Here is a 20,409-nt window from a genome sequence, read left to right on the forward strand (position 1 = left end):
TACGTCAGGAGAGCAGCCTTCCTTAAGAAGAGCTGAGATTAAAGCTATTAACAGGAGAAAGTTCATAAAAATTATACTTCCTAAGTGTATCACACTATTTACTGGCAAACATTTCTTATTTAAAAGCTAATGTATTTTAAAAAAAAAAAACCTTTGAAGAAAAATGTTAAGATAAAAAATGCTTTCTTTTTGTGAACAAATAAGACATTGTTTGGACAAAAAAAACAAAAACAAAACAAAACACCCTATTAGCCATATTCTCATAATGAAGCATTTAGAATAAAAGGAAAGCTAAATCTGTTTTACATGAATTGATCTTTCTTATAAAGTGATGTATATAAAACTCAAAATATGTAACAAGAGTTCTTTAGAAAACAAGAACTATAAAAGTGAGGTGTTACTCGGCTTTTTTAAAATGTCAGTTGCAAAAATTACACCTTCCAGCGCCACCAAAAGGGGAAAAAATTTAAAACACTGCTAACCAAAACGTTATACACAGTCATGAATTTTTATAAAGAAAAAAATAGTATGTTATACTATCCCCTTTTTTAATGCACTTGGTCATACTGTATGCTGTCTCAGCTGTTATGTTTAAAAGATGATTCAATGTGCCATATAAACTAAGAGACCACAAAGCAATTATAACTAGATCTCCTCTCCCTACATATATGTATATATTATCAGTTGACATGAAACAAGTGTAAATTTGAGATTTGCTGTGCATATGATTTTATACATGATCTTTGCTGAAGTCTTTTCTCCATTAAAAAAGGGTAGATAGTAAGGGATATATGAGTAACAAAATGAAAATAATTCAGTTGTAAGCCATTTAAAAATTACCCAGCATAAACTTAAAGAAAACGGAATCTAAGAAAATTAATTAAAAAAAAAAAAGTACATCTCATGCCAGCAATTCTTGCTCCAGGGATAATACTGATTTTTTTCAGACCCAAAATTAAAACTGTAAGAACAATCCAATTATTCTGTGCTTCCCAGATGCACACAGCTCCGCCATACACAGTGACTGCAGATCACGGGATATATAGCATAGATCATTTGAATTTCAAATCTGAAGGGGAAATGTTTGTCTGGATCTGAGCAAAGTTACAAGGCTTTTGTTTTCACCAGACTAAAATCTGTTCTACACTCGCTGCTCTGACGTTATTATGAAGCTCCATTTCCCAAGAGATGGATATGTGTGACTGTGCCCTCTGTCTGGCCCCCAATTTTCAGGGGACTGTACTCATTAGAGTGTACATAATAAAAAGCATAGTTCTCTTCACTTAGAGGAATCTCAGAGAAAATAACTCTGTGAACTGGTGACAGTTGTCCCCATCAACAGTCCGTGATTTAATACATAATGCCTTACTCAGGTGAGAAAACTGTAGTTAGCATATAAAAATGGTGTCAGTTAAACCCAGCAAACTGATGCATTTCTGTATGTTTACTTTTTGCCCCAATGGCTAACTGGGGGATTTCTGATATCATTAAAGCGGGCTGGGATGGAACATTTGGGGACCACAGGCTGCAAAGGCTACCTGCCGCCTGACCTGATTATCTGAATCGTGATCTTGTTTTTCTATAAAAGTTTTAGGACAAATATTTACACATATGAAATTATGCACACTAGGATTTGGAACATTTAGTAACTAAACAGTTCCACCAAGTAATTAGAACCTGACACTATAATTAACATCAGTAATCAACACTTTTTGGGAGCAAAGCCTTTGGAAATGAAGACTCTGTTGGGTGACCTCCATCCCCCTCTTTCCCCACAGGGACTTTTCAGGATACCTATTTCGGGTGGCTGTTCTCCTGAGGGAAGGAGTAAAAAGAGGGGAAGAAGCCCCTCCCCGTGTTTTTGTTTTGTTTTCACATAAACATGAACACTGGAGAAATGATGTTGTCAAACAGGCTATAAAGCATCTACGGCCTATTAACAGAACCATAAACATTCAACAACTTAAAAAAATCAAAGCACATTGGGGAAAACAAATATGAAGTGCATACATGCCAAGTGCTAGCCAACACTGATGAAAACAAATGCTAAAATGGGTGTGAAACTGGAACATATGAAGAAGCCAAGTCATGCAGTTAGCACTTGTTCACCTGACTGCCCAACAGATTCAGCAGTGGAGAGGGCACTAGTGGACCTGGAATGACGTCGAGAGGCTGCAGGTAAAAGGAACGGCAACACCCACAGGATTAACACAGAAGTACCCGAGACAGGAAATGCCACAGTCCAAAGGGAACGCACGGACTGCTCCCCACGAGGCCATGTTTTCTCATGAAAGGAAATGATGCTGGAAATGAATGGAGAGCACGTGCCAAGCCCCAAACGCTACGGCAGCCTGCTGGCTCTCACTGGGCTAGCACACACACAGGCACGACAAAGGCACTCTTTGCGGTGTTCCTTAGGCACCACCTGAGCTCAGACTCCAGGTTTATATTCACGCCACGAAGCCTCAACGAGCCATAATGGAAATATGCAACATGAAGGACGTCAGGAGTCACAGAGCACTGTCCATATACCGAGTGGAACAGCAGTAGAATGGATTATTTACTCAGCTCACGAGATGCCTCATCGGTACGTGATGCATACGCAACCATGCACCAAAAACAAAAAGCATAGAAGTTCATCATGTTATCTGAACAGAAATAGAATGAAATCACGAGAAAGGGGCTCAACAAAAGAAATTCTGTGTTCCCCCCAATTTTTGCTCTGACTGTTGTACGAATATCCTAATTATCAATGAACTTAGTGATTAACTGCTGGAAATTCAGTTGTAACAGGGTTAAGGAGCCTCCTTGGTGAGGCATTCGCAGTACTCTGGTTATGCACAACCACTCTGTAATGCCGCTGGGGGCAAATCCTGGTTAGATCACAACCAGCTGGAGGACCTGAAGCCAAGCGCGAAATCTCTCTGTGTCTCAGTTTCCTCAGCTGGAAATGGTGCTAAAAATGGTACGTACCTCTTGGGAGTGGAGAGAGTTGCAAGAGATCAGACACAGAGCACTTAAAGCAGTGCCGGGCACTGAATAAATGGTGGGAGCAACAGTAGCGGTGCTGCTGGTGCTGGCCGTGGCAGTGATGGTTACCAGTAAACTCCAATTTATATGTCTACGTTAAATATTACTTTATTAGCAAATATTCATAATAAGCATATTAATTCAGCAATCTGAGGAATTATATACTAAACTCCGTCCACATATAGAATTATTTTCAGAAAGAACCGTAAAATAGGCTTGGTTCAAAATACGAATTTACTGAACAGAGTGCCAGGCAATATATGGCTTTTCCTTACCTCTGGGAAAAAACCCCAAAAGACGGTATGCTTATAGTCATTCTTCTGAAAAGAACATGATGGTTTACCACAGAAAATTCACAAGGTTTAACAAAGTAATATCAAACAGTGCTACTTTTCACCCATGCTACTAGAGTGCAGTCTCCTGTACACGTGAACACTTTCATTTCATCATAAAATACCCGAACCTCAAACTCTTCAATATAATTTTTTAAAGATTTTTTTTAAGGTAATCTCTACATCCAATATGGGGCTCCAACTCGCAACCCCGAGATCAAGAGTCACATGCTCTACCGACTGAGCCAGCCAGGCGCCCCTGTAATTTTATTTTTTTAAGCTCATGTCACTTTATGAAAATGCACATTATCTGTGGTACAAGTGGTATTAAATAGCAAAGGTTACCTGGTCGACAAGAACAAATTTTTACCAGCTTGCAAAAGGAAAATTTCTAACTCAAGACGCACAAAAATAAATTGGTAATCTCTAAAACAGATACAAAATAATCACTTTCCTTACATAAGGAAGTTGACAAAACGCGTTGTAAGGGTGAAGCATACCATTTACTGAACAACATATCAGTACCATATCCTGGTGGTTTAAACTGCAAATAGCTCTTAAGCAATACCTGATGGTGCCTTAGAAAGTTGTCCTTTGGTTCTGTTTCAACAGACTATTACAGTAAATCTGTCATGTAATGAGTCCTTTGTCACGTTCTCAAGTGAACACCCATCAATGGAATCCAAGGCGGACCCACTTATGTCAAAGCCTGATTTACAGCAGAGCCCTTACTTTCCCTTAAAAGTTGTCACTGTAACCATATACATATTCATACCATGAAAATGGTCCAAAATAACTCTGCAATGAAAACTCAAACATAAAACCGATATATAATCACCAAAGTATAATTATTTTCACACACACACCCCCATTTCAAACTGAAGGCTGGCTATATAAATTGATCCGAAGGGGCACTAACAGCACAAAATCTCGCTAATTTACAGAAGGGGTGGGAAACAATCATTAAACTGAATGAGGAGGAGGAAACATCAGTTGTCTGAAGGGCACAGTGAGTTCCCCTGGGGACCACCTTCGGGGACTCATCTATGAATTCCTAGGTCCTAACTCCAAACCTGGAGATCATAATTGATCAACATTGCTGGACACTTTCTCTGTGCTTAAGCCTAGAGAGAAAGCATTTAATACATTTCAGAGGAACAAATGAAAGACACTAAACTACCAAAACTTTCAAATGAGGCCGGGAAGCAGCCATGCTTTGAAGTCAAAGGACTGGACTCAAAACCTAGCTCTACCACCTAGCTGTGTGACCTTGAGAAAGTGGCTTACTCTCTCTACGTCTCTGTTCTGTCATCCGTAAAAAAGCGATGACAGTAACACCTGTCCCGGAGGGTGAACAGGAGCCACGAGGGGTTGCGCCTGCTCAGACTGTGCCAGAATGCACAAGCACTGCTCTTGTTCTCATTGGATAAAAGTTTTATGGATAGATTTAACCCAAGGAGGCAAAGGGCGCGTGGCATAAAAATTCAGCTGAAAAGATGTTAACTATGGCCCTGACCACAACAGAAGATGTGTGCCAATACTACTTTGTTCGGAAGAGGAAATATCTGCATCCACATCTTCTGTCCTGGTAGGAGCTGTTGTACATTTCACCATTCTGGGTTGTCACCAAGAAAGATACTTATGCAGAGCCATTTTGCCAAAGAAAGTGAAAATCAGACTAGATCACTCAAGTACTCAGGGTTCAATTAGGAGCTCAAGAATTCAGCACACCTTCCCTGGTCCACTGACCACATGCTGGATTGGATTACAAAGGCTGCTTCCATGGACAGAAACAAAAATACCAATACATGTATGAAATAAAAACACAGAATTGCCTAAGAGACCAAATAACCAATAAATAGACTGAATCGTTCACTTATATAACGGGTTTAGAAGGCCAAATAGTCAGCAAGGATGCAGAGATACACAGCCTTAACTTAAAAGGAAAAATCACCAGTTCATTCGGAAAAAAAAAAAAAATCATCATTGCCACCCCTGATTTGTTGAGAATTCTATTCTGATGCTTCAGATTGCTGTGGAATAGCTGATGTGTACGAGGTAAGTCACCCCACTTGGGATCTCCTGGTCATCAGGTAGACTATTCTCACTAAGTCAAGGGACTCCTCTGGCATGGCTTTAACTGCATATAGGACAGCAGGTCAAAAGGAAGTATATCTAGATTTTGATTATGGATACTGATGGGATAAAAGGATATTAGGAAGAAGTATATGACATTAGGAGCAGAGAGAGGCAACTATTAAGACTGTGTGTTTCTGATCTACCGTCCACTTTCTGGAGTGATATTTTTATATTTGAAAGACCAGTTACATAATCGGAGTTGAAATAACAGACTGCTGCAGACCATAATTCCATATAACAACTTCAGGCCTAGGCCTAACGTTCTAAAATGATTTCCACCTGCTAGGCTTATCAAAAGGAAAATATACAGTTTTACAGCAAGTAATATGGCAAAGAACTGAAACACAATTACTGGAGAATACAAAATATTTTTTTTGTGACAGTGTGTGTTCTTTCTAGAGGTCTCTAGGGGTTAATAATTTGCACTAAGAGGTGTATGTCCATTTTAGACTATCCAAACTAAAAAGAAAAGGCAAACACGATATTCCATAAAGGAAATGGGTTTCTCTGTCGGTTTTTCTCGAATCCTAAAAACTGTGAAAATACAACCTCTGGCTGTAAGAGAGACTGAGGCTGGCGGATGAGCAGCTCCAATGGCACCTGGCTGGGGGCTGAGACATGGTTATATACCACCTTATGGCGACCAAATACCGTGAATTTCCGCCCTGGGAGGGCATCAGGTCACTGCCTTTAAATAGCCTATTGAGCACAGGAAGAATGAAAGTACCTGCTTAGTTAACAACACTGTGAAGTCGTGCATTGTGCTGCACACCTAAGCGGTTTATCAAAAAGCTACTCTGGGCTCGCTTTAGGAGGAGGCACTGAAACGACTCACTTCACAAAAAAGCATGGCTAATACCTTCATCCATGCAGCTTTTTAACGATCACCCCTCAACGGAGCACACTGCATTTCGTAGACGTTACCGCGGTTTTATTTTTCTCCACCTTTGAACTGAATCATGTAGGGCCTGATATTGGGTACAATTAAAAACAAATTGTCGAAATTCAATGACAAAAGATAACACTTTGCATTTGCTCTACTTTTAAGAAGCAATTCACTTTCACTGAGCATCCCCTTATGTTAGAAGCGACCACGCAGATGGGCTTGCCTGCCAGCAAGTGGTCACAAATGGCAACGGCACAGAGTGAAGTGGTGTTTTTTTCCTCCAAAAACTGGAAATGGCCAAACTTCAAGCATGCAGAAGGGGAGGGGGGGGGGAACAACAGAGGGTAACTAAGGAAGAGGAAAGAGAGAAGAAAGGATCACAAGGACAGCAGAGGAGGGAGAGAGCAGGTCATTCCACCTGGCGGTGTGTGGGACAAGCATTTGGAGCAGGGCAAGGAACTCTGCTCCGAGAGCCAGCGCCTACGTGTACTCACCGAGTGGAGGAAAGCCCCGAGCGGGGCTCGTATCGCGGCTGCTCTCACAGCTGGTATTACGGCTGCACCCCTGACTCATGCTGGGTCGAGGGATACGGCTGCTCCGTGCTAGTGTGCAGCATGAGGGGTTTCAGAGAAGGTGAAGAAGTTTAATGAAGACACAAAAACTCACAAAACGTCAGTCACATTCCGTTAACGTAATCATGACATTGTCCGCGCTGGGGGGGTGGGGGTTTGTGAGGACTATCCTTGCCGAGGCCTCGCTGACTGGCGTGCTGACGACAGGAGAGGGCTTGCGTGAAAACTTGATTATGCTCAAGGTTTCGGAAAGCTGTGGGGTTTTATATGGAGCTGAAATCACACCTAAACCTAAGAAATGAAAAGAAAGCTTTCCAAAGAGCAAACTGGCACCAGGAGATCCAAGAGCAAACTCTTTTAGAAAATGATCAGTTTTTATGGCTTTAGCAAACTGGCCCGATAAGATGATAAAAGACTAAAGCCATTTTCATACACCCTGCGTTGTTAGAAAGATAATTTATTTTGGATTAAAAACAGAATAAAGGCTCTAGTCACTGAACTCCATGAACTTACCTAAGTCAAAGAAAGAAGGTTCGCTTCTCTCAGCCTGGGCTTCTTTACAGAGAGAAGTTCTAAGGACTGACACAGCTGGAAAACCTACCCGCTTCGAGTAACTATCTAGATGCTCCAAACATATTTAATTATCTAAACCAACATGAACAGAGTTGGGACTGCTATCCCTTTATTTACTGGTCCCAACATTTCATTCTTGCTTTTTCTGTGGGAATCCAAACAGATCGGTCTGCGGCCGCTACTCAAGCACCTTCACTTATACAGCCTTACACACGAGTCTGTCTATGGTATGTGGACTGACAAATCCCAACACTCATGTTAAAAGATCCCTCTGCTGACCTAAGAATGGCCAATTACTGTATGATTATCTGTGGGTAATTTTATACTCATGTTACAAAACACTGAGAAGACAGAGTCACATGAACAGCTTAAGGTCTAACATAACTTGGCCATAAAGCTCAGAAAAGACCATGATGCTTTTGTTTTCTAATTTAATTTGAGGAAACAAAGACCCAGTACTGGCAAAATACTCAGAAATGACTCTGCATACTGAATGTGTGTAGCCACCTCTGTAGTAGTTGGTGGGACGATAAATATGTCCATCTTGAGTGGATCTACTCATTCTGGACCGGATAGAAATGCCTTTCCTGAACATTCTGGAAAAAGTAAACTAGACTCACGGATGTCAAGTCAGCCACGTTTACTATACTGTAATTAGCAGGGCCTATTATTTCAGAGCCAAGGTGGATTTACAGCATGACCAAACTGTAAGAAGAATGTCTTCCAAACCGGAATCATGAAATTCCCTGACAAAGAAGAATACGGGAGTGAGACACCAAACCAACTTCCTCCTATGGTCTCTGCTCAGTGCTAGAGTTACATCGGACCCCACAGTTACATAAGAGATGTCCAAATGCTTAGGTCTGCACTGGCAAGCAAGGAAACAATCAAGCGCAGGAATGCAATGGGAGCCATCTGTCAAAACGGGGCTTCACCTGGGATTGTCTAGTAATTCCTAAACTCGTCTTCACCTTGCCACATGACATGGAGGTCCTGGGTTTTTGCTCAAACTAAGCACTGACTATGTAATCAGCAATTCTTGATAATAATTCTGAACAGCTCCTATGATGAGGGCAGAAGCACAGGGGCTAAATTAAAAAACCCTTTAAAAACTAGGGAGCATCCACTGACACCAATATGTGAGGAGGTGCCTAGAACCTACGAAGTAATGCGGCTTATCCCCAGAGGATCAATAGCACATCTCATCTGTGAAGTGACCTCTCCAGTTCCTCGCTAACTCACTGGTCCAGCCACGTTGCCTGTCTCAGGCTCCCCTTAGGAAGATAGGGAGAAAGAGTCCCATCATTTAAATGAGAAGGGTACCGTGAGATAAGGTACACAAGTGAGTACCTCTGAGCTCCTTGCTGAAAGGCAGACAGGAAAACCTTATTTCACTACCCACTCTGAAACAAACAATCGGAAATAATAAAGACAGTCCTGATAAGTGTTTCACACATGCACATGCTTAAGTTGAGCATTTTCTTATAACTCTTGCCTGATCCCTTCTGTTACCCTGCTTCCACTCCCTCTCTTAAATAATACACATGCTACAGCAATGGGAAATCTCTGCTCTCTCTCTCGCTGAGCCTGCTTTGTGAATACGAGAGCATGAAAAGAGATAAGCGGACACAATCTCAAACAACAACATGCATAATTCTTAAGGTTTACCCGCCTTAGTATTTCAGCCAGAGAAAGTTTATTCACCCCTTCGTGCTGACTGGCTTCCTTAACACAGGCTAGCGGTAACATACATGGAAAGAATTCTGTTTACAAAATTTGTAAACATCTGCCCACAGTTGCCCCACACCATATTAAAGGACATCTAGTGGTGACAGCAACCGTTCAAATGCTGGATAATTTAAAACACGAGAGGAGTACTGGCCACTTGTAGTACAACTTCCAAAGACCACTGTACAAGGAGGATTCTTAGTAAGTATATCAATAAATGATTTTTATAAGGACAAATTGATTAGATAAAGCTAAAAAGCAATATATCAACGCAGCCTCTTTCTGGAGTGCCAAAACTGACTGTTCTCTATGAGAATATATAATGTGAAGACATAACAGAAGAGGAAGAGCTGATGAAGACGTGCTTGCTGTTTGAACTTTCTGAAAGCAGTATTCTTCGGTGGTTCTGAAGTCCTGTGCTCACAGCAAAGGCTAGGAAGCCTTGAAAACCCATCTGATTGGCTTTCATTTCTTGAGATACACTCTACCTTTATAGTATTTAAACCCGACTTTCTCCTTTTAAGGAAGGGATGGATCCTACCAGAACTCACATCAATAGCAAAAGTACAAAAGGAGTAAGGAGCACTGCCATGAAATGTCTCTACAGTCTGGTTATTTTCATGTTGTGTTGTAGTGGTGGTGTGCACACAGCAGTCTAATTTAACAGGTGACACTGATTACTATTAATTTTTGCTTCTTTCAAAATATTTTAACCAGATGTAAGCTGCCAAAAATAAAAATTTTTTATAGTCTTTTCAAGAGATGAGTGGAAGAAGGAAACTAAAAGCATACTTCTAAAATAGAACTGCTATAGATAGTAGCTATTTATAGGACTTTATTATTCATCAAAAACAGAATAAAACCCCCAAATGAAACAATTTACAATCTATTCTGTTTGGTTGAACAGTTTATGAAGGAATAAACTGCCAAGATAAAAAGAGACTGGTAGGGTTTTATTTTGTTTTTTAGTTATACAACAGGAATTATATCCTGTTTTGCTTAAGAAAACTTAAATGCTAAAGAAGAGCTTTGGTGTCATTTTTACCACAGATGAGGCATAACTGAACCAAACACTTTTTGTAGGTAATTTGTAGAATTAATTCTCAGTGCAAATTCCAGGCCCAGCTTAGCAATGATTAAAACTATTAATTGGTTTGGGACAAAAGAAAATATTCTTAAAAGACGCTTACCCCTTCTTTGAATATTTATATTTAAAGTTGCTATATAATGAACCAAATGTTTACAGACACATAGGCACATACCCAGTATCTACTAAATGATCACAACAATGGACAATCTGCTGCTAAAGATGCTATGTATCTGACACCCTATAAAATGGAATCTCTCGGCAGTACTACAGGAAGAAGTGGGAAGATGTACTTGATTCATTTATCTATCTTTATATCTGTGTTATTCTCACCATGTGCAGAAATTTAAATAAAATATCTTCTTTAACAGAACTGTAGGTTGGCCTCAAAGCTTTACACATTACTAATCCCCTAATGAGCATCAAGGAAATAACTTTGTCCAAAATACTATTTCTATAAGAACTCTCTGGAAGAGAATAGGTTCCCATTGAGTTTTTACTGATGGATGATGTGTCACAGTACCTTGTAAAGGCTTAATAAATGCTATCTTTTCAACTATTCACAACACAAACTTCCTAGTTAAAACCATGGAATACCAGGTCCTAGAGTTATATTAGGCAACCTAGGGCAGTTTCTTTCCCAATTTCAAGAAAAAGGTAAAAATGGCAACTTCAATAATATAAAAAGTCAAATCCCAAAAAGATAAGAATTTTTAAAGGTATGAAACTAATCTGGATTGCCAAGAGACGTCCTATACATTTAGTTAACTACCAAAAAGGGACAGCCAAAACCTCATGACTAAATATGAAATCAAATGCATTTTCCAAACAAAACTAGATCCAAACACATATGTTACAGGCTCAAATCTGAAATTTAGACATTCTAGTCATGATACTTTCCCTGGTGTATCCACATAACTTGTTATTGCTGGATCAAAATAACTTGTCAGCTCAGGGACCACGCTATGTAATGCCAACAGAAAGTTGGGATCATGTAGAAATTTCTCACTTGCTTTGGAAATGTCAGTCAAATCAACTCCTATCCATTCTACCTCTTAAATATGTCCCCCTCCCCACCTTCTCGTAGCTCAGGTGGCCTTCAAGGACTTTTAGAAGCGGCGCCCTCCTAGTCCCACTGCTCTCCTCTCCCATCTCACCCTGACTAACTTCCTTTGCTGCAGCCAAATGAATTATCTATGATTCCCATAGCACACTGTGCTCTCTCCCATCTGACTGTTTCTGCACACACTCCTCTCTGCCCTAGAACACCTTTCTCCTCTTCTCCCCACCCTGCCTAACCCTACCTTACACATCATCAAAAATGGACCTATTCTGGCAAGCTTCTCCTCTCCCAGTCCTTCCAGAGTTCTCTCTTGGGCAGACTGGGGTAGGCAAGGGCCCTAAGACACTCCTTTCCTATGGTCCCAGAGCACCATACCACAGTATCTGTCGTACTATCTTACATTTCCACCCCTAAGACCACAAGCTCTTTGAAAATCAGAAGCTGTATCTGTTTTATCTTCTGATCCTAAGGTTTAACAAACTGCCTGTGCATCACAGGAAGCATTCAAGTAAAGCTGTTGATGAGATAAATAAATGAGAAAGAAAAGCCAACAGGGCTTAAGAATATAGTAGTACTCTGATTTCACATTAACAGATTTTTACCCTTAGAAAACAGTAAAAATTTAATAAAGAGTATGAACACAGATTTCTCATAATATATTACAGAAGATGTCTTTTATATTAAACAGATTATATATAAATTAGATTTGAATAGAGTAAGCTGCTGAGAGTAATTCATATAATTCTACACACTGTCACAAAGAAACTAAATTCTACAACACAAAAATATTATATATTTGGTTTTCATTTGTTCCTAGTTTTCATGTTTGAACAATACTACGTCAAAAGTAACTATACCCGTTCTTTGACCGTAAGTACCACTCATTAGGTTAGAGAAGATCAAAATCAAAATATACGTGGACCCTACAAATTACTTTTGAAAACATATATAGATTAATGGCTACTTATTGCTAATCCATGAAAGAAAGATGAAAAGCAACACTGCTTCTAATTGTGAAGGAGACAATCCTGCCCACTCCCCCAATTCTAACGTTTCGTTAAATGGCTCTAAAACACAAAAGCCCACAGTGATGTAATTCTTTTCCGTCTATCTGAATGGTGAGGCCCACGTATTTTTCGGTTGTAATTCAAACCTAAACATGCCATAATCTGTAAAAAGCACAAGTCAGAATGTCTTTTTAACACAAAGTGACAGCCTCAGTTCAAACACAGATCTCTATTTCCAACATTAGACAGTCATTTACATTATAATAAAAATTATGACCAAGTTGGGAATGATGTTTTGAGGTCTTTGAGAATCCTTACCTAATCCTATTCGGTTTGGACTTGTTTCTCGGCTACATCCCTGACTCCTGGGAATTTTGCTTCGTTTTTCTGAAGAGGGGGTCACAGGTGGGCCTCTTGAGGAACCCCCAGCAAGGCCACCATAACCACTTCCCAACAATTTCCCTGGGGAACTTGACCGGCTGCCAGCTAAAAATGAAACAAAACAGAACTGAAGAATGGCTGTAAATCAAGGAATAAACTATAACAATTTCAGAAGTTAATAAACACATTAGTTTGGCTCAAATACTTTTACATAAAAATGTTTTTTTTGTTGGTGGTAGTACTTTTTTTTTAAATGGAGCATAAAAGAACATTATCATAAAAGAATGTTTATACAAAGAAGAATTCCAGGTGGAGTTCTACAAAAATGACAGTGAAATTTCTGATTCAAAGAGCAGGCTGAGTACAAATAGCTCCCTGTTACACAGCAAATTTCTACAAATAATCACAAAGGTGTTTGTTTATTGTTTCGTTTTTTTATTCTATGAGAGTTTATATGCAAAAAATTTTAAGTATAACCACAGGAAGAAGAGAATTATAACAGAAGTTTCTTGAACATTAGGGGAAGAAAACAGATCCAAGAACATCCCATTAATTTAACAAATGGAAGAAAAGGAGGCAGGAAGATAACTAGAAACATGGTAAATAAAAATCACAAAATAAAATGGTAGGAATAAACTCAAACATATCACTAATCACAACAAATGTGGCCAGATTAAATTCATCTATTAAAAGACAGAGATTCTTGGATTGGCTTTAAAAAAAATGAAAATCAACTGAATGTTGTTTATCATAAACAACATACCTAATACAAAACAATAAAACAGAATGAAACGGCATTAAAAAAAGGACGAAGGATATATCATATTGATAAAAGAATCCTTGTCAATGAAGACATAATAACCATGAACCTTTATGCTCCAAGTAACACAGTCTTGAAATATAAAACATAAAACTGATAAAAATATAGGGAGAAATTCAGAAGGCCATAATTATTAATGCACCTCTAAGAAAAATAACAACTAATGAAACTAATAACGAATATACCTCTCTGAAATTGACAGAACAGTCAAAATTATACAGATATGTATAAACACATGTCCCCCCCACACATACATACAACAAACAGAAGACATTCTTTTCACTTTTCCACACATATTATAAAAACCGACTATGTACTAAGCTTCAAAGGAAATCTCTGAAATCTACAAAAGTAGAAATTACATAGACCACATGCCCTGAGATGTACACAAGAGAATTAGAAATGAAAAACAAATCATATAGTTTTATAAATGAATAAGTGGCTGGATAGCTATATAACCATTTCTCATGAGACAACTTTCTTTCTTAAAGAAAACAGCAAAAAATTTAAAGATCACATCAATACACCGAAATGGCGGTCATTTACTTAGACCACTCTCCTTAAGTAGAGAAGGCAATAAAATTCTCAAACATAAAGTGCATGTTATTATGTACCAGAATAGAATGAAGCAGAGATAAAAACCCTTAAAGTAACACTTAACCTGGAAACACACACACACACACACACACACACACACACACACAGAGCCCTCCATCGTTCAAATGAATCATTAAGGTGACCAGTCACAAAAATTAGGATTTTAAAATGACAGCTACAGTTTAAAGCAAAATCCACTATAAATCACTGGTACGCATCACTATGAAGAACCTGTCTCAGGATTTATTAATCTTGCCCATAAACTCTAGCACCCAACTGAACTATTAAGCTGTGTAAAAGGAGAAAAGAAATCCATTCCAAACTCTAGAATTTGAGCATACAGAAAAAATGCAGAAAGATTAACTAAGCTCATAATAAACAGAGAAATTAATACTGTGCAAGGAACATGGGACATGGGGTGAAGGAGAATGCAAAAAAAAAAAAAAAAAGCAAGAAGAGAAACGGCTTACCACCAGCAGGATTAGCAGATCTGGATCCTTGATTATGAGAGCAGACCAAAGGACAGGCAAAAAGTGGATTAAAAGACAATAGCACAATACAGAAGGTCAGCATGCAACACAACACAAATGTCTCTGTTCACAAACACATTAGCAAAATAGCTTTCTCTTCTAGGTCTTTTTCCTCTTAGTCTACTTTGGTACTTATTTTATTCATATCATACTCTATTCAGCATTTATTTCAGGTCTGTTCATGAAACACTTAGGAACCTACACTGTGCCAGGTCTAGTGCCAGGTGGAGGAGATGCAGAGAAGACAAGCATCTTGGCCTCTGGGAGTACAGCTCCTCTCTAGTTCTGAGCAGGCTGAGAGAAGTGACGTATCCTACTTGTTTACGTATCCCTACCACCTTAACTGGTGCTCACCACATAGCAAGTGCTCAATACACATCATCAATTCAAAGAAACTGCTACTAACTCGTTTCACCTGAATGTCCTATGCCAAATCCCCAAATATTTAAATATTAATCTTCACATATTTAAATCCTCAAATATTTAAAATATGCTGTTAAGCGCCCTAAATCTAATGTTCATGAAATCTACTTACTATTATACCAGGACTATGAATGCTAGTTTTATATCTACGTTTGTAAAACATATAAATATGTTCATATTTACTTCCAATTAAAATAATTTTTTAAAATACTTTATTTATATGTCTCAGTTAGAGGTCCAGTCTTGATTATTTGCTGGTGTGGTCTCCCTCCCTGTGAGTGGAATTTATTGAGTAAAGTAAAACTGAAGATTTTTAAAGTGGAGCCCTAAGACAGGGTGCAGTATTTCTCAAGACTGAAGAATTAAAGCTCTATCCTTGCCCTCACCCCCACTATAGAAGTAATGTAGTCTTCACCACCTCCTAAGCAGGAACCTCTGCAGAGTCCAATGCCAATAAACAGCAGACATAAGGAAATGTAAAGTACTGTTCAATCTTCCCTCTCCAAGAAAGGAAGTAACACTGCACACAGCGAAAGAGCTAGACGTTTTTTGTTAAACTTAATTTTAACACACTAAGCCATATTTTGAGTCTTGAACATCTTTGTCAAGAAAAATTTCTCTGCAAGAAGACCTGACTCATATTTATGAGGTCATGACTAGAGTATTATATCCATCTGTGACTCCAGGCATCACTAGGGTTCAACAGAATAACCGGAGCCAGGATCCTGTTCCCAAGGTAGAAGCTGCTGGGCTACATACAGATGCACAACCTATGTCGTGTTGTATACACCTGTGTCATACACCAGAAGCATGCGTTCCTGCATCAGACAAGCCTGGCAGCAACGTACCACCAATGTTACACTTTCTTTTCAGAAAGGTATTACCCCTGTTTAACATGAGGCCTAGAGTTACCAGAGGGACATGGGAGAGTATGTGAATTCACAAGGAGCTGAGATTCTAAATACTAAGGAAGGAGAACCTAGGTTTGGCCACAGACTCTCTACATGAGCCGGACAGCTCCTAGGGCCACAGAGGAGGCAGACACATATGGGCTGGGGAGTGCTGTGCGGAGGGACCGTGTGCAGCTCCCAGGGAAGGGGAGCCTTCCTCCACCACACTCACCCTGCCCGGGAGAACTCGGACAGCCAGCTCTATGGACACAGGGAGCGGGGGCTCGAAGGCAAGTGTGGCTGGGAAGTGAGACACCAGGGTGGTTCCTAAGAGCAATCTGAATACACTCCTTCCATCTGTGGCTGCTTTCATGGCCGATGCTAACAAGCCAAGTGACTCAACATGTACAGACAAGCAGTAATGGAAGCGAGAGCAGCTGGGCAAAGCGGGAGCCCACACTGGCAGGAAGAGAAGAGCAGGCTGCAAATGTCAGAACACAGGGTTAATGGGGAGAGCTTTTAATGGATTTGCTTATTACCACTGAAAGAGAACTCCACGTTAAAATGATCCCCAGGTACTGCTCTTAAATTACATCAGAGGGAGTCCTTATCAACAGTAAAATGGGTCACAGCCCAGGTAGGTCTCAATTTGAGATGCTTGAGGAAAGGGAGAGAAACCACATTTTAATGTTTAATGCTTAATAATACAAAATTTAAATCACCTGGCAAGGAGACAAAAGTATCCTGGAATATTCCATGTTGTAAGCTTACCCAACAAACATCAAGACTACTCACAGCAGCTTAGAGCCACACAAATGTGTTTTTCCCCTGAAGTAATGAAAATACTATCAATTTTTCAACCGTAGAGTGGGCTGTTGAACAAAACAGAGATAATAGAGAGTATAAAATATACTTCTTACGCTGGGACTGTGAAACCACTTTGGCGCGACTGCGGCCTCGATTGTCAGGTGTGGTGGCGACACTGGTGGCGCTCCCGGAGCTCTGCCGTCGCGTGCGGATCCGACCTGGAAGATGCAGCAAAAACGGTGTTTCCATCATGTTTTCAATCAGTGTGACCTTCTCAAGGAAACCACCCACACCACGAACAAGCGGCACTGACTGGGCCATCTGCAGGGGCGCGGGTCTTCCTCATGTGCGGTCCTGACCCAGTTCCCTGTGAGCACATGCATGCACACTCGATCTGCACACTCAAGTTCTACAGATATGTTAGCAACTCCGGAGAGTGAGTCATGAACCTGGACGGTGCTTCTGTTACAAGTATTCTAGCATTTTATATTTTCTGATGAGGAGGTGATAACCATTTGAGGATTTTTTTCCACAATTTTTTTTCACATTAAACTCTCTTTTTATTATCTACAAATCTGTCAAACTTCCAAAGGCAGAAAATATTAGCTATCATCTTACGAAAAATACTACAGAAAAAAAGAGTAAATGCAAAGCAAAGCAAAACAAAACACCACAAAAAAACAAAAAACAAAACCCTTAACTCAGCAATCAACAAAAGCTATAGCACCCTGGAGAATAAATGTGTTTTGACATGTAGCATTAAACTTCTATTTTAAAGCATGTATGCCAACAAGTTTCTAGGCTGCAAAAGATGAAAATAGAATCAGTATTATAGGAGTAGCGAGAGCGAGAACTTAAAAATAATACAACGTCATAGGCATTTATGGAAAAAATTTGCCATTGTAAGTAAAGCAATCTGTTAACTCCCATTATTAAACCATGAAACCACAGAAACAAAAATGAACTCAGAAATGCAAAATCATTGATGATCAGACTGGTATGGTTAGAGATTAAACTTTTTAAAATTCAGGGCTTCTTTGGTTTCGGGTGGGCACAAAATGCCTCTCCTGCAATAATTCAATCAGAATAGCAATCTGACATGGAAAACACAAACCAATGGAACACGCACTGGCATCTCACATTGCTCAAAACCACTTCTACCTCATCACTGAAGAAAGCTTACAGAAAAGGAATACAGGAGAACAAATCCTAAGGCTTGAAAAAGGTTTAAGAAAGGGAGGTAAGGAGCAATAAAAGCACTGCATTAAGAAAAAAAAATTAAAACTAGAAAGGATCAATAACTTCTAATAGTTCAAGCAAAAAACATAGTTCAAACAAATCCTAGAATCTACTAAGAGCTATATATATGGTATTATACTAAGAGCCGTGTATGTGTGAACTCGGAATCCTCATAAGAACATACAATTATTCCCATACTACAGACGAGGAAAGAGAGAAACAGGGATTCATTATTTTGTCTAAGGCCACACCACTGGTTTAGTTACCTGTGCCTGCCTGGGTGGCTGCCTGGCTGGCCTATGAGTGAGAACATTTCACTTTCCTAAGGAAGTCACCAAGCTAAATGAAGGCAGCCACCAAGGCAAAGTGAACATGAAAAACCACCTGAATCTCACTTCCTATTTTAAATTTACTGTAAAACATTTAAGTCACAAAAAGATATTTTAAATGAACATCCATACCCATTCAGCTTAAAAAAGAAAAATCTTTGCTAACGACGCTGTACCCCCTACTTTCCTCAACATTTGGTAACCTGATCCTAAACTCAGCATTCATCATCTCCTTGCATTTCTTTAAACTTTTAATACAGTTGTATAACCATGAAACAGAAAGCATTAGTTTATAGATTTTAAATGCTTTTAATTATATCGTAGGGTATATATTTTTAATAAAACTTACTGTTTTGCTCAACATTTTATTTGTGAGGTCACTTACGGAAATGATTTTTCTGTAGGAGGTAAAGGAGAGATCCATTTTATTTTTTCTATATGACTAACCAATGTCCAAATAAATTTTCCTAACCCCTTTCTTACTGATCTACAAAGCCATCTTTTGTCATCTACCAAGTACTTAAATACATATGTAGGCTTGTTTCTCAATTGTCTAGTCTGTCCCATTGTTCCACATGTCCACACCAGTCCAACATCAAAATGTGATAAGCTTAAAAAAAAACCAAAAACTTGCTAATTGGAAATCAACACATTTTTTCCTAAGGCCTTTGTTCTCTTCCACATGCACCTAAGATACAGTTTAAAAGACCTGTTGAAATCTTAACTGGCATTATGTGGAATGCAGGATTAATTTGAGGGATGGGGGCAGAGGAGCAAGGGTAAGACAGCTTTGTGATACTGATCTTTCCACATTTTTTCCTTTATTTCACTTTCTTCAATGTCTTCCTTAATAAAGCTTTATAATTTTTTCTAAAAGTCTTAATTTTTACACTTATTCAAAGGTGCCTTATTTTTATGATACACTGTATTTTATTAAATTGTATTTTCTAACTTCTTGACAAATGTGAATGTAATTAAAATTTATATTTTGATCTTAGTTCTGGGAACCTTGCTAAACTTCTGTTAATTCCACTAACTTGTATGTAGATTATCTGGAGTTATATAAATAGAATACCATCTACAAACAAGACTTCAGTTTTTTCCCTTCAAATTATACCCTTTCATTTCTCTGCCTTTATCCCGCTGTCTCGGACATGTAGTCCACAACTACATGGGTAGGCTTTGTTACTTTGAGCCACATTGAGAAAAAAAAATTCTGGAATTTCACAAAAAGTAGGATATTTCAACGACGAAGAAAACTCCTTTATATTCCTAATTGCTAAGAATCTGCCAAAATGTTTGTTGGATTTTTTTATGTTTTCTCTGCATCTTCTAAGAGGATTCTTCCCTTAAATGTGCTGAGCTCCATCAGGAAGTTTCTGAGCTATTAAACCTGAGATAAACTCCCGTGCTCACAACGTACACATTCACATACTATATCTCAACTACCTTCCCCGGTTTAGTGCTAAGGCTATGTCAGCTGCATTAAGGAGGGAAGCATTCCCACTTTCTCTTCTTGGGAGTTTATGGCAGACTAGGATTATCCAATTCCTCATACAATTTGTATTTCTTAATCCTGTGTAGTGAATGCTCAATTCCTATTTCATTAACTTGTACTCTTATCTTTATTATTTCTTTCCTACTCTCCTTTGGGTTTATTCTGTTCTTTTTCTAACAAATTGGAAACAACGTCCTAATTGTTTCTCTTCTAATATAAACTTAAGGCTATGAATTTCCCTCTAAGCACTGCTTTTGCGTCATCCCAAAAGGAATGATATGTAGTTCAACATAATGTCTTGCTTTTAAAAAAAATATTTTTTCTAGATCTCATTTGTTCATGTTTTGCTTTGGAGAAGTAAGTTGGATCTGTACTTCACACTTTACACCAAGAAAAACAGCAAATGAACCTACGATTAAAATGTAAAACATGAAACCATAAAAGTTCTAAAGGAAAACATAAGGGAAATCCTTTGTAA

General features: G+C 38.9%; 1 protein-coding gene across 1 annotated transcript in view; it reads right to left on the reverse strand.

Moving 5' to 3' along the window:
• CLASP1 (cytoplasmic linker associated protein 1) overlaps window positions 1–20,409 on the reverse strand; it is a 262,476-nt gene that overhangs the window by 67,131 nt on the left and 174,936 nt on the right. The window contains exons 20-22 of the mRNA XM_040619053.1: window positions 16,979–17,083; window positions 12,736–12,903; window positions 6,882–6,989 (exon numbers count right to left, since the gene is read on the reverse strand). Of these exons, the coding sequence (XP_040474987.1) occupies window positions 6,882–6,989; window positions 12,736–12,903; window positions 16,979–17,083 (381 nt within the window). The remainder of the gene's footprint in view (window positions 1–6,881; window positions 6,990–12,735; window positions 12,904–16,978; window positions 17,084–20,409) is intronic.

The sequence above is a fragment of the Ursus maritimus genome, unplaced genomic scaffold, assembly GCF_017311325.1.
Source record: "Ursus maritimus isolate PB19 unplaced genomic scaffold, ASM1731132v1 scaffold_1, whole genome shotgun sequence".
NCBI classification, from domain to species: Eukaryota; Metazoa; Chordata; class Mammalia; order Carnivora; family Ursidae; genus Ursus; species Ursus maritimus.